This window comes from Cyprinodon tularosa, unplaced genomic scaffold (genome assembly GCF_016077235.1).
Source record: "Cyprinodon tularosa strain WSP-4 unplaced genomic scaffold, ASM1607723v1 ctg209, whole genome shotgun sequence".
Taxonomy (NCBI): domain Eukaryota; kingdom Metazoa; phylum Chordata; class Actinopteri; order Cyprinodontiformes; family Cyprinodontidae; genus Cyprinodon; species Cyprinodon tularosa.
In genome coordinates, this window is record NW_024038774.1 from 1,084,081 (window position 1) to 1,110,135 (window position 26,055).

The following is a 26,055-nucleotide window of genomic DNA, read 5'->3' on the forward strand; positions in this document are numbered from 1 at the left end:
GAGCTGTAAGTTTGGCTTTGCTGACAAGTTCTTATCTGCCATTAACAGAGTGTGTACAAACAGTCGTTCTGAAGCATAAATCACAAGGCTTGGGCACAGTCAGGATCCAGGAGGAGTAATTAGTTATACTGATCCTCTGTATTCCAGACATACAGGATGCGGCTGAGCATGCACTCTCGGCTGCTCTCATTATCATAATCATCCCCCTTAAGAGATGACAGCTTAAACACTGAGATGAGAGATAAATGAAGCCAGCACCTGTGCATTGTAGAGGAAGATAAAGCACTGAATAGTGGGAGAAAATGTGTAAGTGCGGCAATATAACCGTAACTGTGGTGACACAACAGTGAAAAGTTCAATACTTATTTAATCAAGTTTGAATAAAACCTCTTAGATTTCAAAAGTTGGAACGTCATAAATTATGCAGTGATAGCAGTGTGACAGTTGCACCTTGTTCTGGAAAAACTCAAAAAAAACAAAGAAATGCAACTGATTTCCAAGAACCAAGCTTTTTTGTGCTTAAACTCTCAGGCTGACTGCATAAATTTAGATTTTTTTTTCTCCCCTAATGTGACTTGGCTCCAAAAAACAATGTCAAAGTTTCAATAATACCAAAACAGCATAAATGTGTATGTCCAGTTTGGAAATAATTTGTTTTCTGGGATTCTTAAACAATAGAGTAATCAAAAACCTCTTTACCTCTGATTTTCAAATTGCTTTCATTTTAGGAAACAATTTATATCCTTGCAATCCCTCTGTGGTTAATATTGAGGACTGTTTACACATTTGGATAGATGGCAGCATTTACTAAAACACAAAATATTCAAAGTTCTGTAGGAAGGATTTGATTTGGAAATCTAACTTTTGTTTCCAGATGGTAATATTTTTTTCGCTCTTATTATGTAAATAAGAATAGCATATGGGGACACATTAACCATAATAGATTTTCTGAGGCAGAGGACGAGTTGCTGAAATAACTATTAAGAAAGCAGCAAAAAGTGTGAGGAAGCACAGAATGTGGTGTGGTCGCAAACTGAGGCTGACGGGGATTAGAATACCTTCTAGAAAATAACAGCATAGGCACTTCTTTCTACTAATGCTATCCATGGTATAACACAATTCATTCTTCACTCATACATACATAACATGCACACAAGCATGTAAAGGGCTTCTTTTTTGGGTTGCTTAGCAACATGTCTGAATTTAGTGTGATGCTCTAGAAGGCTGAGGGCTAACACCCTTTTCTACAGGCAAGAACAGGGGTGGGGGGATAATATCCTGATGCAGTGGTGCTTGTCAGATTTAAAACCAAAAACAGTAATGAAAGAGGTGGAGACGAAAGCCACCCACCAGTAGATGGAGAAGTTGGTCTCCATGGAGACAACATCAGCGAGAGAAGAGTCATTGTTAACCAAGGAGTCATACTCACTCCCTCAGTATGTCTGGTGCTGCCCTTTTGTAAAAACATGCGACAGGTCTTATCATAATATTTCACAACATTTTCATTCTTTCGATTTTACTTTATGTTTCATTTCATATTTGATTTTATTATCTTATAATGCCTTCATTTTTTTCTCCCTGAATTACCCTTGTTTCATTTACCTTAGGGCTTCAGGCTTTCTCTAAATACAGCCATAATCAGATTATAAAGACAAATTACCAAGGAAAAAAAAGACACAGGCACACAAACACACCTGTGAGATGAATTAGGCAGCACTTACACTTGTAGTGATAAACGAGTTCAGAGTGCTAAACCCATTACAAAAAACAACTGAAGTTTAAAGTAGGCACTTGAAAAGGAGACACTACTGTATGGCGTCATTGTGACCACCATTGATTTTTGCCTCGTTAAAAATGAACGTGCCTTTTTTGGAAAGCATGATTACCAAAGTATCCGGGCAAAGTTTCAGAGATCCCTTTGTCTTCAGTAATGAGGCACTGAGCTGCTAATTGAAGTATCATGTTGAGCTGAGAGTGGAAGGTCTCCCTAACAGATGGCAAGACTACACAGTTAGAAAAATAAACCATTCACCCAGCAAGGAGACATCAATACGATCTGGAGCCTGCTGCCAGGATAACTCACAACATGAGACAACAGCTCACGCTTCATGTCAGATCTCAGTTTTGAGCTGCTGTTGACTGCTTTTCTTCAACTATGGAGGGGTAGGAAGAGATATCAGAGGGAAGGCTTTGCTGCAGGAGCCCTGCAAGCAAAAGGCTGCCACAGAAAACTTTCAATCAGCCTTCAGTTGTGTCAGATCTGGGCACAGCGGATCACTGCTGACTGCTTTGCTTCATGTTAATGTCAGGCTGACAAACTGTTGCCCTACTTAGGTTCTGACATGAGAGACAGACACAACCAAAACATTTCACTGGCCTCAGGGCTTCCACTATCTTTGCTTCTTGTTTGGAGGTAGACGTTCTGTGGAGAATTCATGATTTAGATGCATTACAAATGAAATCAACTTCATCCTCTTCTGCTCAGCAATATTAGAAAATCTGCAGCAGAAAAACAAAAATCAAGTTTGCATCTTTGTGTGTCCTTCATTTATATGTATTTCATTTTCAAGTATCTAAAGATTCTCTTAATATTTTAAACTGAAGTTGATCAACAGTTCATCAGGTTTATGAAGGTCATTGAAATTTGCCTGCCATTGTTTTTAAAGAGGAGCCTCTCATGTATGTTTGCAGGAGTTGGGAGAAAAGTTTGTCATTCAGTTGACAATCTTCTCTATCATGCACTCAGTTATTCTTGTGAACTTTTTAAACTGTGTTACAAAAATAATATATTTTTTTGTGCAGTGAATTCCAAAAATGTTTTTCACACTATTTTTATGTTTGGTTCTTTGGGAACAAGGTAGAAGTTCTCAAGGGGAAGCTGCAGAGATTTTTTTTCTACGATCATTCAAGAGAATTTAGGTTTGTAGGTTTAAAGATTTTTCCAAGGGGCCCTCTTAGATGGGGTTTGCATGCTGTGTTAATTCAACATAGGGTAATCACAGGGTTCTTATACTCTTCAAACACCCCAAAAAAAAACGATTCCAACTTTAATCTTATTTTACACTTACATCTTTGTGCACAGTTGTATGTTCTTTGTATTTATGTGATGCCATGCAACAGACTGCCAATCTGTCCAGGCTGTAACCCAGCTAACTGGCGTGAAAAAATAACCACATGACCTCGCTGTGACTTTAGATAGATAAAGAGGGTGGAAAAATGTTTGTGTGGTTAAAAGTTAATCAGAGTCAGTTTGTAAATAATATGCATGATTCTAAGTTGATTAGAATAAAATAGAAAATCCATTTATTGCTGCCTGATATTTTTGCCAGTATACAATTGCATTTGGGCCTTTCTGGGCCCCTGTTAGAGAGAACTCACCCATTTATAGAGAGAACATGTACACTTCCTCTGCATAGTATTCCAATCCAGGACCTTCTTGCTGTAAGGCAGCAATGCATACGGCTGTGCAGTCATTTGTTCCTGTCACAAAGATGTCAACTGTTGGGCGGATTGGTCATAGATCAGACTTTTCTGTCCAGCATGTTTGATGTGGAATATGCATTTAAACTAGCACCTACTTATCATTTTCTAAAAAAGTTAAGAAAGTAACACAAACATGTACAGCATGACCATAAGTTTCCAAGTAGGCCAGCCTCTGCTGGCTTTCCTTCCTCCAACAGTTCATCCTGATGTGGTGTATTTCCCAGGTTCGCAACTCTATGTAATATAAAAGAAAACATTTAAAACACCTGACCTTTTTCTGTAACTCTCTGTTTCAGTCTGAAAATCAAATCCCCTTTGTTGGTTCTTTCTATGTCCACACTTTCTTACTTTATAACAACAAACTTCATAATCTTCAGCTGGGATTTTATAAGAGACAACAGAAAAGTGGATTTGAAAGGCTTTTATTTCAGCCATCAACTCAATACTTAGTAGAACCACCTTTTGCTACAGTTGTCCGTCTCACTTACCGCTTGCAAGGTTTCATTCAGGCTTGATTTTCCTTCGCATTTGCCTATAGATAAAAATATATTAAACATTTTTCTGATCTGAATGGAGCACCTGTTTTATTGTTTAGAGTGGCATTTATATGGCTTGTCGCAAACTATACAAACTGGACTGCTCATAGCGTTCTTTCAGCAATGGGTTCCTGATGCCACTCTATCAATAAAGGCCAGATTTGTTAAGCAGATGCCTTATAGCTGTTCTCTCAATAGATTCTCTCTGCTCTGCAAAAAACTAAACAAGAGTAAAAAATTTCCCCTTAAATCGAGTAAGTATATAAGATAATCTGACAGTGGAATGGGTATTTTTATCCTTAACATAAGATTATTTTATATTACACTTTTAATAAGTGGCACTGTTTTTTTTCTTATTTTACATGTAAATTGTCTTGTTCCGTTGGCAAAGTGTCTAACTTATGGGCATGGACACAAGTACTTTTTTAATAAAACTTTTATATAAGTTAAACACATTTTCTAGTAGTTCTTAAGTGTTTGTTTTCTCCACTTTCTTTTGCATCTCTACTATTCCTCTCCTGACAAATGTATGGATGCAAGACATGAACAGTTGGAGAATTTGGCATCTAACAACCCATATAGATTTAAAACACCTAATTTATATACGATAACATTAATAGACTGTATTTTTTTCCTTTTTTGATGATAATATATAACAATAATAAATATTTATCAGCACTTTTAATAAAAGCAAATAACATTTTCAAGTTTATGGAGAGCTTTATAATTCGTCTGAGATCTTGAAGTAAATGTGCTGCTCTATGGAGCCAGTGAAGGTGTTTAAGGAGGGGTGTTTTAAAGAACTCTCTTATTTTTTTAGACATCCTGGCTGAGATTCTAATAACCAAACACACTGAAACGACGTCAATTCAAAGATTTGTGTAAATCAATACACAATATTACCTTGATATTAAAAGCATCCTAGATAACATGCCTAAAGTGGGGAACAAATGCCCAATTTAATGTAGCAGATTTCCTCACCATCTGTTTGCAGACCCACGTTCTTCTCCAAGACCCTAAAGACACAGAGGCGTAGAACTTCAGCAGCGCTGTGACCGTCCAATCACAGACCCGATTCAGTGGTGCATAAAGTGAGCTTCTCAGGAGTGATGGCATCAGCCAATCATACAAGAAAAGATGAAGGTCCAATCAGGAGCTTGTGGATGGTCTAAACTCAGGGAAGCGGGCTTGAGATTGAGCTGGGGTTTCCACTTCTTCCTTGCACTCCACGACTGTTGGTGTACTGCAGTGTAACGTTGTTTGTTGGACAGTAAAAAGTACAGAGGACCAAAAGTGCAGGGGACGTGACCCCGGTGCCCCCCCCTGCAAAATTACGTCCCTGCTTACCACCTCAATTCAAGGAAAATGCTCTTATTTTGAGAAATACCGACTTCTTTAGATGACAGTTTTTTGCAGTGTAAAGCGACTCCAGAGGTCTTGGCTGCTTCTTTGGTTAACGCTGTCCTTGTCCAGCCAGTCATTTACTTATTTTTAGGCGAGCTAGTAATTATAGAGCCACTGCAATAGCTTATAAACTAAATTATGCCACAAATTCCTTCTTAGTTGATTTCCTTGGTTTAGAGTCTCGGTATCTCTTAAAAAAGACAAACTCAAACAACATTTCAAGGTTCATCATATATAAAACAATAATTTATTATGTCTGTAATTGTACAAGACTCAAATTGTGAGGCTAACTAGGGATTTGTTAAGCTGGTTCTATGCCCGATAACATGTAATCCTACAAAAGCATAAGCATCTATATGTGTGGGTAAAATAAAACATCCTCAATAGCGTAAGAAACATCTTACCCTAAATGTCACATACGTACACACATTATTATCAACGTTCTTTGCATATCAGTACAGACGGTACATCGCTGGTGGTCTTCAACTTTAGGAAATCAGCACCTTTTGGGAAAAACCAAAACCAAAAAATTTGCTTTCTTACAAAATTAGATTTTTTTATATTCATCAAAATCCTTTCAAAAAGGCTCCTGTTTTAATTTTTAGGGAAAATAGCATTGTCTCCATAAAGTGTAACAATAAAATACTGTTAAGAGAGATATACATGTAATAATATAGTACAAACAAAAAGTAAATAGTGTAAATGCTGGTTGGTAAAGTATGGCACACGTTTCTTTACACACTTTCAAAACCTTTCAAAAAGTCAAATATTGCAGCTTTGTTTCCAAAAAATATGCAAAAGAGCAAAAATGTAGAAAAGATTACTGAAAAAAATGGTTTTAACATTGTTTTTTTTTTTTGCAGAAGTGAAGTCAAACTCTCCTATCATGGACCCGCCCCCCTCCCCCCTGCGCCAGAGGATGAAAATCTTTCCTGATTTCCTATTTACACATTGATGCCACACATTTGCGGCGGCCCTCTCTGCCCCAGTTGCTACCATCCTATGTACACAGCGCCCCGCTGCAGCTTCGGAGCAGGACTCACACCGTAGTCACAGACAGGAGCGAGTTATAAACCCTGGTCCCATCTGGTGACTTGGTTCCATGGGTCAGCAGTTCTTGGATGGTCATCCAGTTGTCAAAAATTTTCTTGTTTCTCTTTTTCATCATCTTTTTGTGGCTGAGTTCAATGATGTTGGGCTCCTTCTTGTCCTCTGTGGCGCTCTGCTCCTTCAGGCAGTCCACTCTGCTCTGTTTCATGAACTCCCGGCGCTGCTTCTGCTCCTTGGCCCGCACAGCGTGCTGCTTCCGCTCCTCCTTACTCCAGTAGCGGCCCATCTTCAGCTCGCTGATGGCGTCGTCATCCGTGGTCATGCCACTGCGCTCCTCGTGGATACGGAGGGCGCGCTCCCTCAGCAGCCTGTCCCGCACCGGCCGCTTTGTGATGTACCTTGTTCCGTCACTGCGGATCTTCACTTTCCACTCCATCTTGGGCTCCAGGTCACCGGGACTGACCACGTCTCGGCACATGCTGACCAGACTCATCTGGCTTTGGGCGTATTCCACAGCGGATTTCTGCTGGATTAGCTGCATGTAGCTTTGGTAGTGCTGGGCATGGGCAGGGATGTGAGCGTGCTTGTAAGGGGAATGAGGCTGAAAGCTCCGTCCACCCTTACTGGACTCTCCCAGCTTCTTTTCCTTGCTCTCGGTCTGCAGCTCTCTGTCCGGGTCCTTAGACGAGCCTCTGCTCCGACTGGGGCCACAGACCTCCTGAACAGGGGAAAGGAGGGGCTTGTGTGTCTTGCCAACAGAGCTGCTGGACCCAGATGGTCCGGCTGCTCCCTGACTCTCAGCCCCTCTACGGAGAGAATTATCAGGAGACAGTTCCAGAGTGAGAGGAGTGCTGCGGCAGCTTTCGCCTGTGTTATAGGCGCTGGAACTGTCCTTATCCGATTTCTCAGGCAGCTCTGTGATGTCTGACAGCTCGTGACGGCGAGCATCAATGCTAGTGTTGTAGTTGCGGAAGCCGCTGTTGTGGAGCATCCAGGACTCTCTGCACTGCTCCCTCAGCTGCTGCATCTTGTGGGCACGGACGATGCTAAGGCATTCTAGCTCGATGTTGCGCAGCTCCTCATTGAGTAACTCCAGTTCTTTATCCACGCCCTCCTCTGTGTGACCTTCGGCCCCCCCAGAGGCCAGACTGAACAGGCCCTGGGCTCCGCTGCTCCTCATCTGACACTTCAGCTCCAGTAGCTCTCGGAAGCGCTCACACTCGTCGGCCGGGATGCCGAGAAAGTCTGCATCTGCGTAGTCGGCTGAGATGAAGGACTCGCTGCTGAAGGGCATGTCGATGCTGCCCAGTGTGTCCTGGCTGTAGGTAAGCTTCCTGCAGCTACCCAGGGTGTTGGATGCTGTGGTCGTCTGGTCGTCACCAAGGTTTTCTTGCTCTGAGCTCTCGTCGTTTCGGGTGCTCTCATCTGTGCGGCCGACGCCGCTGTCCTTTTCATGGTGATTGGACAGCAAAGTGGCGGTGTCTGTGGTGCCCCCATCTTCCTCGTGCTTCTTCTGTAAGGAGAAGATTCAGAATAGATTTCCAAATTGGTTTAGTCCTTCAGAAAAGCTCCTAAACTTAGATAAACAAATTTAGATGCGTCCATATTTTCGATTAATTGCACATTATAAATGACTAAATTACTTGCAATATGCAAGACTACATTTTGATTGTTTTTTTTAAAGCAAAGATCAGTATTTTTGATGAATCACATGTTAATAAAATAAAGACCAAGCTTACAGATGGTCTTGCATTTGACTTCACAAGACTTTGGTTTATAGACGAGTTGATGGTGACTCAAAGCCTGCAGTGTGCCCATGTCCCTGTGGCTGCTGATCAAGCCCAAATCATCACCCCACAATGTGGTTAAGAATTCGGCTGAAGTATTTGGTCTAAGATGCTTGGGTTGATAGTCAGCATTGAGGTCAAAACCCCTTCGACCTTCCACAAATGCGCTTTGGAGATGGTGTTATGTGTCCTAATGCGCACTTGTTTTTTTTTGTTTTTTTTTAATAATGTCGATTCATTATGTCTGGTCAGATTAGTTTAAAGGTTATTGTTCTAGATATCTTCTTGCAACACTTAGATTTGCAAACTCATATTTTTAAAAAGAAGTACCTTTATCCATATCTTTTTCATCAAAACATACTTACTTTACCTATTATACTGTCAGGCATTTGACATTGGACAATGTGCTGCGACCAGTAAATGGTTGACCTTACAATGAACCTTTTCCACTCCAGGGAAGGTTCGAAGGTGAAACTCTCGATTTTAAACATTTCTTACTTTAGAGTGATGGACTACAAACTACTCAGAGATGGCCTTTGACTCATAACAGATTGATGGTCAGCAGCCAGTGCCTCTCTAAGGTCAGTGCTGGTTTCTTTCTTCCATGTTGTTGTGTTAACCGACTTTGCTAGGCTCCAGAAGAACAATCTGGCAAACGTTCCACTGTTGTGTTACAAATTAGAAACAATAACATGGAGACCTATAAAGGTTCTATAAAGGGTGAATCAAATAATTCTATTGTTCTTGTGTTGTTGTCTATATCTGATTCTATTAACTTACTTTTTAGGCCTGATACATTTCTGAGAATAACTTTTTCCTCACAAGATTTGTTTACATTTTAGCTATTACCAACAAACAAAATGTAAATATCCTTTAAAACGAAATCAACATGAAACTAAATGCAGCTTAAAAGCATTATTCCTGAGTTGTAATATCTCTTTGTCTGCTTGACTAGAAAAAAAACAAACAGAAAACACTGATGAGATGGACATCAGTTATTCAGACTGATCATGTGTCTTCCTGCACAGCGTGCTGTGAACATGTGTGTGTTTGGGTGTGCATTTCTGAATACCTGCTCCAGCATGCTGGCAGTGAACTGCATGGCCTGATGGTGCTGCTGCTCCAGCATGTCCATGTGGAGGTCATCCAGGAAGTCATTCCTGTCATCATCCATCCAGCCCTCGTCCAGCTGGGATGCCAAATCAGCAGAGGAGAGGGGGTCATTAGATAGCAATATGAAATTGGGAAAAGGTTTAGAAAAAAAAAACAAACAAAAAAGAAAGACGTTATGCATCTTCATTGGCATCAGATTTCTTTACAAAGTCTTAAAAAAATTGGACTGCAACCAGAGATGCCCCCACTGGGTTTTATTTTTTTTTTTTTTTGTGGATCTGTTGTGGTGATGAGATGTTTTCAAATGCTAGATGCACTCAGTTTTGGTTGCTTTATATTTAACAGGAGGAAGACTCAGACTTTCTCATTTCAGCCCTTTTAAAGGCAGAAATTAAAGTAGATTCGCCACCACAGAGAAAGCAAGAGATTTTGCATCTAGAGCACAGATCCATGAATGTGAATAAGCACTTTTCCACACAACAGTAACAGTAAATTCCTGCGACAATGAGCTCTGCACACAAAAGATTTAAAAGTAAAAAAACAAAAACAATAAAACCCTCAGGTGAAACATCTGCTTGCGTGTTTTTAATGCGAAGAAAAATCTAAATAAATATTGGTAAAAAAGAAATCTGCAACATTTATTTTGGTGAAGTCGGTAAACTTATGCTGTAAAGCTGTAATTTTGAGACTCAATCCGTAAACATTAAAATCTTGTCTTGTAACCTTTCTTTGAGGGGTATTTGAAGAGAAATGTAGATATGTAGTGATTGTAAGAAAGTGCTACTGTCATTAAAGACAAAATGATTACTGACTTTTAATTTAAGCATGTTATGTCAGCGAGTATAAATGGTTGTGTGTCATGTTTGTCTCTGTGTTGCCCTGCGATGGACTGGCGACCTGTCCACGGTGTACCCCTCCCCTCGCCCATAGACAGCTGGAGATAGGCACCAACATTCCTCGCAACCCCAGCAGGAATGAGGCGTGATGAAAAATGGATGGATGGATGTCAGCAGTAGTGTGATTAGCATGTCTAGCATTACATCAGTCTGTGATGAAGACTGATACTAACTCCAGAATGTCAGCAGTTTTCTACGTTTCTGCTCTCCTTCCTGCATGTAATGGCTTCTCTTACTTTCCTCATAAATGTCTTCTTCCACCTCTGTGCTTCTCCCTGATTCAATCCAAGCATCTCATTGGCACTAAATCAGGCAACTTGGAGACTCCAAACTGAGGATTGGTCATAATCTGACCATTTACTGGTGAAAAGCAGGCATATTACATGCTTATTACCTGGATCTCTGGTCTGGCCACCAACAGAGAGATGTTCTGGTTTCCCTCACTGGTCAGCAGCGTCACTGCATCCTCTCGATTTTGGATCTCCACACCATTGATCTTAATGGAAATGAAAAAATAGGCTATTTTTCTTTTTCATAAATATAATAATTTTAATATTTCAATCTAAAAAAGAAAAGCTAACGCTTCAAGCATTACTGTGTGTCCTTCTTACCTGTATGATCTTGTCCCCTTCTCTAATCCTGCCATCCTTAGCAGCAATGCTGTTTGGATCGATCTGAAAGCACAGATTTGTTCAACTGTGATATAAAGCAAAAATCCCTCCTGTTGACAAACCCAGCTTTTTGTGTTAAAAGCAGATGTGAGCAGAGCCATTACCTCACTAATGTAGATCCCAGCTTCATCCTCATCATCAGTCCTGTAACAGATGGTCAGGCCGAGTTTGTCTTGGATGTTTGCTCGATACAGATCCACCTCCTGGTTAGACACAAATTAAACCTGAAATTACTTCTTTTTCCCCCAACGACGGGACAGGAAAATGGATGGAAGATTCTGCAATTGTGATTCTGGACAAAGTAAATGTATTGACCACAAAAGGGGGGTGAAGAGCAACACAGATCTATCAATCACTGTAATGAATCTTTCAGCTGGATGCAGGGAAGCCATCGGGTTTTCCTAGAGGCCCACTGACAGCATGAGAAATGATCCAGCGAACTGCAGACGGGCAAAGCTGCGTTTTTCACTTGTCAGTACCTGTAATCTCACTGATCCAGATAAAGTTAGCAGCGACACTGGTCTCTGAGGCCATAGGGGCAAGATATGTGAGGAGGAGCCCCTGAAAAAATAAGCCGAAGCTGAAGGAACAGATGAATCTGAGGTCACACTGTTTCTTGGGCCAGATTCAGGCAATGCTACTGGTTTGATCTGCTGTTGGTCCACACCTTCCACTTCTGAATGACGGATAACTAATGAATGAATATATTGATCCCGAGGGGAAATCAAATGTTGTTTCAGCTGGATATTGAACAATACAGGATTTTAAGGCCGGGTATTTGAGTTCAGACCAACCAATCCCAGATATGTGCTGCTAATTTCTTGGGGCCAATTCTTTGAAGCGACATTTCTTTTTCCTTCATGTACATGACAAAAATGACACAATTATAACAAATGCTGCATACATGTCAATTGAAACAAAAAGGTCACATTTAGTAACAAATCAAACCAAAAATAACACTGGATAGCAAATGGTGTTGGTGGAAATCTATGCACTTGAATTGATCTCAACACACTGCTGCTCAACGCACTGTTGCATCCACATATTAGACAGTGCTGGTACAAAAATCTTGGCTAATATTGGCTGGCTGGTTTATCTGTCTACCTCTACTTTTAACTCTTATTATTTAAGGGTCTTAGAGTTAAGGTGTCTAACTAACACACACAAACAACTTTTTTGTCTTTAGATTTTCTTGAAAAGGGTACTTAGTAAATTATGTATTATTCTACTTTCCACTTCGATGTTTTATGTCACGCTGTGTTAGTCTATCAAATAAAATTCAAATAAGGTAGTGTAAAATTTTGTGGTAGTAACTTAGTGGAAATTTTTTCGATGCTCTACATCACACAGAAGAAAACATAAGGAAAAGAAGAGCACATGTTGGAAAATAGGCTCTGAAACGCGCACCATTCAATGTTTTAGCCAACACTAAGAAACAACTAATTTTGGCTTGTGGCTTACTTGGCTAGAAAAATAAACACTTGCCTCATACCCAAAATAAGGATTGGAATAAAGAAATACTGAAATATCCTCATCAGTAAACCATGTTTCACCATCTAAAGCTTCCTTAAGGGAGAGGTCATTGTGTGTGGCGCTGTGCTATCCGCCATCTCTGAGCTCTGCTTCTTATGAGTCCACAGCGAACAGCAGTGGGGGGGCCGAGCTTCAACTAGAGGGGGTCAATGTTGTGGAAGGCCACTAAAGGTGAACAACAGCAGTTATATCATAGACTCATCTGACAACTGTTAGCATAATCAGATCCATCATTCTTTTTATCTCTCTAATGATCTACTGAGCCTCTTCTTTCCTGCATGAGGTCACGCTACTGTCACTAATAAGTAATGATGTCACCATTGTGTATCTGCAGAAAAAAATAAAAAACCCAGAATCAATAGTCCTGTCCTTGTTAACTAGCAGTGACCACATCAGCCCTGTCCAGCTCATTGCCAATGCCGACTGATATGGAAATGGTTTAATAATTTAGTAAAGGTTTTCAATTTAATGTCTTGATTTTTTCATTATTATGCAAACTAATTTTTTTAAGAAGTTTCCATTTTCAAATCAAAGAAAGGGTGAAACATTCAAAATGAAGCAAATAGTGTGTTTAATTATATGCTGTTTTTTTCCATAGATTTTACTCAATATCTTTTCTTTTACTGTAAATGCAACTTAATTTTTTTGCATAAATATTAATGCATATTATTAAGTTCTCTTTACTTAAGATAGCAAATAGTTGACTAAAGTTACAAAAAGTGGTTATAAAATGTTGCCTTATTTTCATTGAGTTATATAGTTCAGAGTCAACAGTTTTTCCAGTGCATGTGGTTCCTACTAAGAAGGCTTTTCAGGTGAGGGGTTTAATCTGACGTCCAACGTTGGCCTCATGTGTTCTTATCCTGCAAGGAAGGCGGAGAAATCTAAATGGAGAGGATGTTTCACCTCATATTCCAGCCCTTCACGCTCCATCTCTTGTTGTATGCCCTCCAGGAAATCATTGGGGTCAAAGTATGTGTGTTCTGGAGGAGGCCTGTGAACACAGAGAAAGAGAGATTTTGTTAAATAAATCCAAAAAGAGCAAAAATCTGTTTACAGGTATACTTCACAAAAATGCAGGAAAACACACAGAAACAGTAAAATCTGTAGATATTTAGTACTTAATTTTACCCCTGGCTCTGAAAAAGGAGATGACACCAAAGGGAAGAGCAATAACAAAGAAAATTGCTCTCACATCAGAGATACTGAAGCTATACCCAGAGGCTAATTACAAATTAGCATGCTGTGCTGATGATTTGACTTTGAAATCAATTAAAGAAATCGCTATCATTCATTAAAGGCCATTTCTAGCTGCCACAGTGCAGACATTCTCAGGACCTCGGAGCTGTGATTTCTCACACACAAAGAGCAGAAGCAGCATGGGAATATGCAATTATAAATGAGAAAAACCGTTTTTTTTAATGTGCCCTGGAGCAGCTGTCATCTCCAGTGATTGGCAGAAACTCACTCTTTGTGATCACAGAAATATATATATATATTTAAGATGAAATAAGCTACAAAGCTACAGAAACACAAACAAACAAAAAAAAAAAAAAAGAAAATCATCTGATTTCTTTCTCAGGGCAGAAAAAAATCATCCATATCTTAGAACAGCCCTCCTAAGGTTTAGGTAAAGGGGCCGAAGAATAATAGGTGCATCACTTTCAGTGCCCTTTTCTTCTTCTGAAGCACCCATCTCCCTGGAGCAGCATAAAAAATGAGCCCATTAACCATGTGACCACCTAGTGTCCAATCCTCATGTTTCTCAGCAAATTGAAGCCGTTTTGTCCAAATAGCCTCCCTGATCTGCAGTTAGATTTCACCCCACATTTCTTTTTGTCATTACCCCTGATCAGCTTCCCACTACTTAATAAAGAAGTACATCATCAGAGCATCATGCAGCAACCACCATGCTTTATTATAGGGAATGTAACTGGGAATGGGAATGATGGTAAGTTCAGGGTGATCTCCAGTGGTTTCCATGAAGCACAAAAGAGATCATTCTCCCATACCTGTGTAGGTTTTATTCATTACATTTATGTATAAATTAAAGGGGGCTGAATGAATATGAGCGCCACACCTCCCAGATACACATTTTGTAAAAACTTTGAAAAGCATGTTACCTTTATTAATATGAAACGCTTCCGTGGCTTTAAAGTGGAAACTCAAGGAGGATGGTTTTACTATACTTTCTGCATTTAAAAAATACAGTATATACAGTATAAATACCAATCCGTTCAGGTTAGTATGCAAGGTAAGTATGCAAGAAATTCTCTCCAGCAGAATGTTGCAAAAGCTCAGCTATTATGGGACATTACACGGGACAGGATGAGATTAGAATTAAACAAACCATTAAACTGCTCTCTAGTTGTGCCAAGAAACGCCCTAAGAAACAACAATAAAGAAAAACATGAAAGATCTGCTCTGCTGAGATATTTTGGTCACCACTGAGACCTCAGTGAAGTACTGTCATAGGAGCAACAACTTTATCTTCTAATGTAGCAACTCGCAGTTTAACATCACTAAGCAGCTGTCATTGTTAAAGTTATCAACCAGCACGGCATCTGGAAGAATAGAAAAAAAATAGAGTTGGTTGAATAAAGTTCAGGTTTTATTGGTCTCCTTTAAAGGGAATCATGAGACTAAGCCTGGCCAAACATGAAGCAAAAAGAAGGATAGAGGTTATGGCAAAACATTTGGGACAACTCTGTAACATTTTCCAGTATTAGGTATTTCTGCTTTATGTCTTTTGGAGCTTTAGTACTTATATATTCAGAGAATCACTGGCAAATTAGTTGGCAGCCGTTGATGAAGACCCAGATTAACTTGCGATCCCTAGCGTCATCATCACCGGAAAGGTTGTAGAAAAAACATTAAAAAGCGGTAATAAATGTTTGTTCACCTAAGAAGTCCAAGCTTTCCTCATAAGATGGATGACTAGAAGGAAGAGGAAATCCTCAAGTTTTTTTTTACGCCTCTAGGGAACTAGGAGCGAATAAGGAGTGAAAAAAACAGAACCCTCAAAAGCTAAAGACTGGGGAACTACCAAAATAATAACTATCGTTAGATATTAGCAACATGCCAATCACATTTTTAGAAAGCATGAAAGGACACAGCCCCTTTCTGTCCTGATATTACAACATTAATCATGCAAACTTTGCTATATTTTACTGACAATCTCATGCAACACTGTGCTTTGTTTACAAAATGACAAATTATCAGCAATGAACACTGTATGTCAGTTTGACCGGAAATACAAGAGGAATCCAGTCACACCAGTAAAATATTAGATAAGGTAAAATACATTCAGAACCAGGAATGGACTGGTTGGTATAAACCGCACCTCAACTGTTTATTATAGTGGACAAACTGTAGTGCTGTGGTTGTATTATTTCTCTTGAGTTGAAATGTAGCTTAAGGCTTGAAAAACTCGTTAAAAGGAAAATGCTTTTTGTGGTAAACTGAAAGTGGGTTGTCATTTGATCTTCTAGCAGGATGTGACCCAAAACATACAACTTAATCATAATAAAATAGCTAATGAGATAAAATCCAACTATGAAAGAAATTTACCATTCAAATGGCAAAGAGTGGATTTGGCTTTGATTGATCATTAGCAGGTAAAGTAATGATAAATATTTGGTTTTCTTTAATTAAATGTATCAAAACTAAGACCTTAGACAATGTTGGATCTATGAGAATGGACAATAATCCTGAATTTTAAGAAAAATAACACTTAAATGCCTTTGAGATATCTGTACTAAGTGTGCCAGCAGCTTTCTCCTCTCTGTATGTTTACATACTTAACATAAAGACAGGAATTTAAGCTGCAGAAACAGCTAGGGTGAAGGAATTTCCCAGGTTCAACCTCTAAGACTAAAGATGAAGATGATTAAGTGAAAGGGAAGAATAATCTAAGCCAAGGCCATGGCTGTATGTGATCTTTGATCGTTCTTAAGTTCCCACGAAACTGCAGCTACTGTACTCACTCCTCTGGTAACAGATACTCCTCCAGCTCCGTCATTGGGGGCGAGGCGGGAGACAGTTTGGTGAGAGCCATGATGTGCTGGAGAGTGATGTCAGTCTGGGTGCTGGTGTCTGACACCTGGGTGTCTGCAACTGGGGTCACCAGTTGGGGGTATGGGGCCCGTCGTAGAACCTGAACCATGATGGGCTCCTTGGCTGTGCGAAACGCCTCCACTGCTTGCTCATGGGTGGCTTTTGAAAGGTCCTTTCCATTAACCTGAGGAAAAAGACAAATAACTACATCATAGACTGAACAGATGACATTCTCTAGAGCAAAACTAAGGTAAACACTCATTTAATAGGACACTGCCAAATAAATCAACATGCTCAAAAAAATGGAGCGCTGGGCTTTTCTTGGGTAAATGTCTCATTAGTGCCACAATTTTCTCCCCCTTTTTTACAGGGTCATTGTTCGATCAGGCAAAATACGACCTTAATTAGGAAGAGTCTCCCTTTAATTAATCAAGTTCATTAGCTGTGGCTGGATACAGCCTTCTACTTTTAGCTAAGCAATCATCCTCCTGTCAGAGACGGTGGAGGGAGCGCTGGGCATTAACCTGAGAAGATTAATTTGAGCAAAAGGCTGCGGTCTGCCTCAGAGATGAGGCTAATTAAGCCACTTAAAGTCTCCATGCTCTGATGAAAGTACAAATCCTCTAAATACCGTGCTCTCATAGGAATGTATTGATTTCCAAAAAGTATGAAATTGGATGTATGTAGATCAAGGAAAAAAACATCATCAGGATGTGATTTGCTGGATTTCTTAGAGTTGAATAAAATAAAGATAAACAATAATTCAACAACAAACAATGGGATTTCTTTACAATTCTTGTTTTTATTTGATTTTCTTTAAAGAGACCTGCAAATTAATTTCTATATCATGTTATAATGCTTCAGAATTTTGATTGGCAGGTCAGAACTCATAGTGCCACTGACCCCCAATGTAAAAGTATGACCCCAACACCAGACTAAATCTAAAGAAAATGCCACCAAAGCTGAAAGGGACAAGAAAAAAAAACAGCTCTGGAGATGAGTGGAGTGGGGTATGCAGCAATGCTAAGGAAAAAAGGAAAGTTTCAGCAAATTTTTTTATGACTAAATAATCTAAACACCTAAATTAAAACAATATGCCGACTTACAGATAATAAAACGTTCACTTGGAAAAACTCTTTAGATCAGTGCTTGCTATATCAACTACAGATGCCAGAGTGAGATGGTTTCAAAGTTCCTGCCATTGTACTCGGAAGTCGGAACAAAACATGTATTTTCGTCTTTGTTATTACGGTGACCATAGAAAATTGTAATGCTATCCCTTCATAACTTCACTTCCCAGTTTCTGCCGAGGCATTCCGAGGGAGCGGGACTTGAACTCAAAACATCTGGGATCCACTAGGTCACCATTCCCCTCACCACTCAGAGGGCAGCAATAAGGCAGTTTAAGGCCTAATATAGAAGAATTTACGTGAAAATGTCAAGATTTGCACAGGAGCATGGCTGGAACTAACGAATTAAATAATCTGTTGATTTTTTTTTCTATTAATCGATAAACAATCGGATAGCAAAAGGCTCCTGAAAGAACATTTTTTAAATGAAATTAAACCAAGCTAAACTAAAACTTGAGGAGTTCTGGATAGAGCATACCGACAGATGAAAAAGTTTTTTTTCAATCTTAAATGCAAAGTGTTTGTATATTTTTTTTTTTTACGATTTTGATATAATTACTGGTCTATGTGGGTTGCTCCTTCAGCTAAAGGTCTGTTTTACAGTCTCTATACCCCATTTAACGATTTATCAATTATTAAATTAGTTGATGATTATTTCAATAACCAATTAATAATGACTAATCCAATTAATGCTCTACACAAGAGCATAAAGAAAGCACCTTTTAGTTACAATTTATACAGTTCATCTGCAAAATGGTTGATTTGGTGTTTACACTATATATTTAGAAAAATGTATGGGTCAGGATCAATCCTGATCAATACATCTGTAGATCCAACATTAAGATGTCACCAACTTTAAAAAACAAGAAGAAAAAACTCCACTTCTTTCCAAACTGTCCTCAGGGCTTAAAACAAACTACTGCTTCACTTTCAATCAGCACATCATTCATAATGGGTTGGCGTGTGATCCTGATGCGTCTGTAGCTTTCATTGGATCTCAGCCTTGGGCTGCTTTCATTTAACCAGCCTTTCTGCATATCTGCATCCTCATAGGGAGGCTTTGTGGAATCCAGGGGTCAGAATATGATCAGTTTGAGCTGCTTGCTTCAGGGTGTTACTTATCGTAGCCTGAACAGGCGGCAGGGGACAAGATCCTTCACTGAGGAGGGATATGTCTGCATCCAATGCTGGGTATAGTGATGAAAGAATGAACCATTAGCACAGATAGGAACATTCAACTTCTTTAGCCACTGTTAACCACTAAAGAAAGCACTGAGATGACCTTAATGACAAATTCAGCAGAACTAAATAAGCTTGCCAAAAACTATAGAAAAGAAAGGTACAGTGGTGGATTTTTGCAAATTTTTGAAATTCCCTCTCGGCTTCAAAAAAGAAAAAATGCATATGCACAACGCCTAAAATAGAGAACACCTATTAAACGTGTGCTAGAGCATGCACAAGCCCATGTATCCATGCTCTGTTTAAATGTTGCTGTTTGCATCACTCATACGAGCTTACTTTCCAAAATAAGATTTGCAATTTTTCCACTACGTCAGACTCACCGCCGGTGTTATGCCAAGAAAAACCTGCCTGCCGAGAATTACCTCCCCTCTTGCACACTGATGAGAAAAAAGATCGAAATATGAACGAAAATGAAACTTTTAAACATGGTCTAAATTTTTTTATATTTATTTTGCATGGATGCCCTAAAATTAAGAGTTTTGGTGGACAGATGAATAGAGAATACCTCCCTGTTGGAAGAGCGTGCATCACCCTAAACTCACACGCTGATGGGAAAATGGATTGAAATATAAACAAAAAGGGAACTTTTAAGCATATTTTCCATGTTTTGTAAGAAACGATATAGAATGGTGTTGATAGCAAAAGCGGGAAATGCTATCCACTGAGCAGAGAATATATTCATCGAACGCTGACTTTAGCATATCAACTAAAACATGTCTCCATACAAGTAAAAATCGTATTTATTCAAATATATCTGTCAACCAAAACAAGTTTAGGGCATCCATGCCTAAGAAATATGAAAACATCACGATTATGTTTAAAAGTTCCCTTTTCGTTCATATTTCAATCTGTTTTCTCATCAGTGTGCAAAAGGGGAGGTAATTCTTGGCATAGGGTTAGGTGAAAATGGGGACGAGCATGTAGGACAGCCTTAAGTGAACATATCACCAAAATGATTGACAATTAGGAGGACCACTTATTTTAATAAACCCAGAAAAAGAGCATCTTCCACTATACCTTTAAAATGCTTAGTAGCATTAAAATAGTGTCTTATTGATTATGGGTTGAATTACACTTTAAATAAAAGGTGTCTTGTGACTGCCTCCATCCTCCATAAGCTTTCCTACGGTAAAATGTAATGTTGTACATCAGCTGGGGAACACAAGGTGCTTTGTGCTGCCCTCTCACTGCATGGAGGCCCCAAAACAGGAAGGCAGTCAGGCAGAGACAAGGCCTTTTAGCCCCCTGCTTGGTGAGCCTGAGGCATTATGCATCAGTGCTTTTGAAGAGGGGGTATTTTAGTGGTTATATGTATGTCGCTCACCTCTGACAAAGATGTATTTGCTTCATACTGGGAGAAAACACACAACACTCCTCTGCAACACAGCATACAATGCAATGCCATCACCAAGCTCTTCCAGCCGTCATAGGATCAGCCATTGCGACATATGGCTGTGTTTGCACGAAGTCCATGAAGCCAAAAACACCAGACCGTTAGAGGTTTACTGCTCCGAAAACCTGAACTTTAACTGCAGGTTTAGTTTGCATGTTCACAATACTGATGCTACACATTACTAATGACACACAGGTCCTCTGGTATATTGAGATGGAATTCTGTTCAATCTATTTTAACAGCAGGAGGGCAGTCATTGTCAACTTATAAGAATACTAATTAGGTCAACATCAAGTGTCTTCTGTTCCAATGTCGGGAGAGGAATTTACACAGCTGTGGCTTTGTTATTGGCGGCTTATTTTCTTTCATTAAAATGTCACATTTGACCTCTAAGGCAACACTGAAAACAGGTACCAGCTCTGGATTTGGCTTCTTTATTGCAGCAAATTAGGATTTCAGCTCCCCTCAATGCGCACCATATGACAGCTTATAGCGCTATTCAGTCTGTTGGGGAATAATTAGGGGCAGCAGGGGTTAGTTAGGCTTTGAACTCTGATGTCAGCTCATCTCTGCAAAGCAAATCAAGATGGACTGAGAAACCAGTGTGGGTGTTTGTGTTTGCCCAGTGCGGCTCTATTCTGAGCCTGCAAACATACTGCAAAATATAGTTCATTTGCAAGGCAGCTGGCTCTAGATTTTCCATTATTGTCTTTGCATTACTGTGGTTGGAGTGAGGCTGCTACAGCTTTATTAGCTCTTTATTTAATCCTGCACAGTCTGTGAAATAAAATTTGATTTATTCATTGCTTGTAAGATTTTTGAAAGATGGAAGAAAAACTCCTCAGAATATTTTCGTAAAAGCAAAGTGATAAAAAGAAGTTAACTAATTTTATTCTGAGGCGTAATCATTGTTGCAATCCCTGCATAGACTATGGGAGGTAAATTTCCAGTTTTAATGTATTATTATAATTTTCCTTTCTATAGAATTGCTGTTGACCTCTTAGCCAGGCCATCCTTGACTGCCAGACCTCAACAGGCCTGTGTGGAAAATAAATAATCAGATATAATTTTTTTTCAAACACTTGTGTCTGTGAATAAATAAACACAATGATTGCTGATAATTTAAAGTTACTTTTTATTTTACCCTCTTAAAAATTGCATGTGGCTTGGTACATTAATTTTACCCCCAGAGTAACCACTGCTGAATAGCCTTAGAGGTAAAAAAAAAAAAGAAAAGAAAGAAAAACTTCTCATTTTCTTAGAAAAACAAAACATGACTTTGAATATCCAAATATATATATATTAGTGCTGTCAAAATTATCGCGTTATTAACGCGTTAACGCGAGGCCATTTTAACGGCGATAATTTTTTTAACGTGAGATTAACGCTATGTGGTTTTATGGTACAATTTTCCAAGTACATCCCGCTGCAGCCTGCGGGAAGGCGGGGCTATTTTCCCCCAGTGTATGCATTTCTCATAGGCTTCAAGAGCGGAGCTCCTCAAGGGAAAAAGACGCTCATACACTGGGTAGCGCTAGTGCCTTTTCTTTAAGCCCCACCACCAACAAACAAGTTGAGTGTCTGGTAACTAATAGCAACCTGAAATACGCTGAGAAAACAGATTACTGAGGTGAAATGGAATCTGCTACGGCACTCTTGCTGTCTGTGTACGCCACAGGTCGGTATCGTGTGTGTGTGTGTGTCTGTGTGTGTGTGTGTGGGTGTGTGTGTGTGTGTTCTCATTTTTGTTAAGAGGCTGAAAAGTAACTTTCTAGAGCATAGACTACCTTCATCTAGTGATGTCGGTCTATTGATTTTGATGTATTGATTGAAAATTGTTCATTATTACCTTGGTTAATTAACATCTAATGTTAACTCTACTAAATTTTATAGCAGTAGGGTAAAATGCTTGTCTTTGTTCAAAAGACTGTATTAACTGTAAAGACTGTCTTTTACATCAGCCTGTTTTCAGGGCCTTTTTTTGGCTACATATTTGTTATTTTTTGCTACATGCCTCCCCATCTTCTTGCCATATGTTTCTATGGCATAAATCAGTATCTGTGACCTGTTTTCATTTTTAAAAAAGAACATTGGCACAAACCTAGCCTGTATGTATTTTTTTGTATGTCATCGAGAGTATTTAAATGATTTTCAATCAGGAAAAAAATGTGCGATTAAAATGCGATTAATCGCGAGTTAACTCAGGCATTGATGCGATTAATCGCGATTAAAAAATTTAATCGATTGACAGCACTAATATATATATATATATATATATATATATATATATATATATATATATATATATATATATATATATATATATATATATATATATATATATATATATATATATATATATACATACATTGCTAGCAAAAGTTAGAGCTACATAATTAGTAGCTTGAATGTAATAATGAGGCCAGCTAGATACTTGAGAATATAAATGAGAATATAGAAGATTGAACAACACACTGTAAGGTCTAATACAGGGTGGTACTGGAATGAAAGGAAACAAAGGCTTTAGCTGTAGATATTGGCTTTAGCGGTCAGAAATCACTGCCACTGCCATTTGAGATTTCATATGGGTTCTAATAGGGGTTCCAATTTCAAACACTTCTCAGGACAAAATCTTACAATTTTCTTCTACCATCATAGGACCAGGAGGTAGAGTTAATCTGCTTCAAAGTTTTGGAAAAAGCAAATATAACCACTGCACACCAGTCAGTGGGGTGCAGATGGCAGCGTTGACATTGCTCTTCCTCCTGACGGGTTGCTCAGAGCAGTGTGCTGATGCCTGCTATCACCTGGTCAAATAAGCTGTGCAGGAAATGCTTGGTGTTACATATAAACTGGACTGGAAGAACATGAAGAGAGTGGTGAGAACAGCAAAAAGGATAATCGGGGCTCCTCTTCCCTCAATTAAAGAAATTTCATCCCAGCGCTGCATGTCCTGAGCCCGTAACATCATCCACATTTAGAAAGAAAATAAAACTATTTAAAAGTATGATAAGCAGGTCATAACTTTTAAAACTGGCTCCTAGAGATTGACCTGTTGCAGTTACAACTCAGATCAGTGCATCAATAATCATAAAAACGACTTGTCTTAAATACTTTTACCAATGATTTGACATTTCTACCTAAATAGAGAACAACACTACCATAAAAAAGAACATGCAAATGTAACATCTGCTCATCTTATGGTTAAATTACTGAAGAGAAGCTTTTATTGATGTTAGCAGGACTTCTTAAAATTGCCTTTTAATCCCGTCATAATCCTTTAATAAAGAGCAGAGGAGTGTCATTAAAGAGCCTCTGTCTCACTTCAATGGGGATATGCAGTGAGATGAACATAAGGGAAACTGCCAGGAAAATGAGGTCCTTCAGTGTGTTGGTGCCGGGCCCCCCAGGGAACCTCTCATTAAAGATGAGCGTTTAAAAGAGCAAGGGCACACTGCTCCTCTTTCAGGTCGAATACGCCTTTAAGAAAAAATACAGAAACATTTTTTTTCAGAACAGAGTAAGGCTAACATGGTAGAGATCATGAACACTTTTGAGGGGGGGGGTCTAAATGTAGGCCATTCCAGCTGCAAAGAAGTGTTGATCCCCCTTACTTTAACTTTTAATTCATCTAGAAAAAAACATTCAGGAATCATCTCAGGATTTCCCGATGAAAAAACAAACAAAAAGGAAAAATCCCAACATATTGTTCATGAAAGTGAACAGAAAAAAAAGACCCTCCACAGTGTGATGCTGGAAAACACAGCAGTCTTTATTTACAGCAGCGCTCAAGCTTACCGAGGATTATAGAACAAACAGCTAAAAACTCTATGGAGGCTCAGAGAAACAGCCTTGTTTTCTTTCACCTAATCAGATTTAAGTATGGGATGTTGTATTATCCACAGATGGTCAATTAACAACCCAAATTCCTCCCAGTATGCTTTCTGTTGCTTCCCTGTGAATTTGATGAACACAGATGAGGGTATAAAGTGTGTCTCTCTGAGAGCTTAACCCGACTTTATTGCCAGACTCTTTGGCAACAGAAAGACTTCAGATAAAAACACTTGATTATCTTGTCATGATTATAGTTTGACACAAAAATTACTTTTGACACTATCTGCTCACAAAGCCTGAAGAATCAAAGAGCATTCAGCAGTGAGCATCACTCTTGGTCTTTTGGCACCAAAGGCTGACACGGAGCAAATTGCGGGTTGGGGTGGGGGGCAAACAGAAAGGCTAATATCTGCAACAGGACTGAAACCCAGGGTTGTGTCATGTTTCATTAGCGCTGTTCACTGACACTGCTGCCCTGGGCGTCCCTTTCTCCAGACACAGTGCCACACAATAAACAAACCCTGGGAAGGCCAGCACCACACCAAGCTCTATACTAAGGCCAAGTCTGTTTGTGTAAGCCTACGGCCACAAGTCTTGATGCTCAATTCGGATGTTTTGCTGAAATCCGTAAGAAACTAAAGCACAACTAAAGGCCACATCAAAGTATTTTTTCTAATTACAAAGCTTTGTGCTTTGCAACACAGGTATTAGAATGTGCTGATTTTTCAATAGTTATCACACAGACAATAAGTACCAATACAAAGTACTTCGCTGTAATAGCCGTTTTTCCATTCAACTGAAATTTGAATTTTAAGAAAATTTTTTAAAGTTTGAACAGAGGAAATGCATCCTACGTTGTCGTCCATATTATGTCAAACGCATGGCTGTAGTAAACAGGAAGAAGAGGCTGCAATCTACCACTGACCACAGATAATAGGGGGAAGATCAGCCATGTGAGTAAAGGTTTGCTACATCAGCTGATTATAATAAAAGTGATTCAATCTCCCGTTTTGAGTGTCAACCCTTATTTGCAAAACCCAAAAACCACCTTAAGCGAGCGTAAAAGCTTTTGCAAATTTTTGGGAGTTTATTCTTATTTTGTTTATTTTTTGATGCGACATTTCAAAATGTGCATTAGAAAAAGCTGATGCGAATACACCTAATAAATAGCTTTAATGATATTCTCTGAAATCTAAGCAGACAAAGGCGGCTGCAGGTAAGGCTGACTTTATTGCTTTGATACCATTATCTTCATCCAATGCAAAAGTAGTATTGGTCTAACGTACTTGTAATCGGTGTACCTAGAGCTGGGCAATACAACATGAACAAACAAACACATCCATCAGAAGGGTCAGATATTATGGTGACACAAAATCATGCTAGAACATTATAATTTTTTTTATACTTAGATGTATCAAGCTTATGCAGCTTTAGCTAAGAACTAACATCATGAAGATGGATGGGTGCTTGGAAGTAAGTTTACTTTAACTTTGAAGACCACATCACTAATATGGACAACTGTGAAACCAAATATCATACAGAGTTTGTGTTCAGATCATTCCTGCTTGTTTAAACCTCTTCTTGTAGGGATGTTGGTTTGGCCATCTCTCCCTCTGATAACTGTCATTTAATTTAGAAAAACGCTGCGACCTCCTCCGAGTCCTTCATGACAGCCACCTGCTCCAGGGTTTACCAGATGGGATGGCTCACCAGGGCTAAACTTAATGGTTATTAAAAACCCAGTGTCAAGTGGTTGCACTCGGCGCTGCTGCTCCCATCCTATCCTTAGGTAGTCAGTGTCATACCTCATTACTGGACCCAGGGTCAAGATGGCCAAGCTGCCGCATTGTGGGCCCTCCCGCCCTTGTATTTTGGATCTGGCTTTAATGATGGCCGACAGTGGGAGGGAGTGGATGAAGGACGGTCT

At 39.3% G+C, this 26,055-nt stretch overlaps 1 protein-coding gene across 3 annotated transcripts in view; it reads right to left on the reverse strand.

The window, feature by feature from the left end:
• Positions 1-5,639: 5,639 nt before the first annotated feature.
• Positions 5,640-26,055, reverse strand: part of pdzrn3b (PDZ domain containing RING finger 3b) — a 133,718-nt gene continuing 113,302 nt past the window's right edge. For 2 of the 3 annotated variants that reach the window (XM_038285214.1, XM_038285215.1), the window contains 7 exons: positions 16,460-16,713; positions 13,380-13,467; positions 11,045-11,143; positions 10,881-10,943; positions 10,664-10,765; positions 9,333-9,449; positions 6,463-7,986 (listed from right to left, as the gene is read on the reverse strand). In XM_038285214.1, coding sequence (XP_038141142.1) covers positions 6,463-7,986; positions 9,333-9,449; positions 10,664-10,765; positions 10,881-10,943; positions 11,045-11,143; positions 13,380-13,467; positions 16,460-16,713 — 2,247 coding nt within the window. Of the gene's footprint in view, positions 7,987-9,332; positions 9,450-10,663; positions 10,766-10,880; positions 10,944-11,044; positions 11,144-13,379; positions 13,468-16,459; positions 16,714-26,055 lie in introns of all 3 variants that reach the window. The other variant, XM_038285213.1, reaches the window with a different exon arrangement.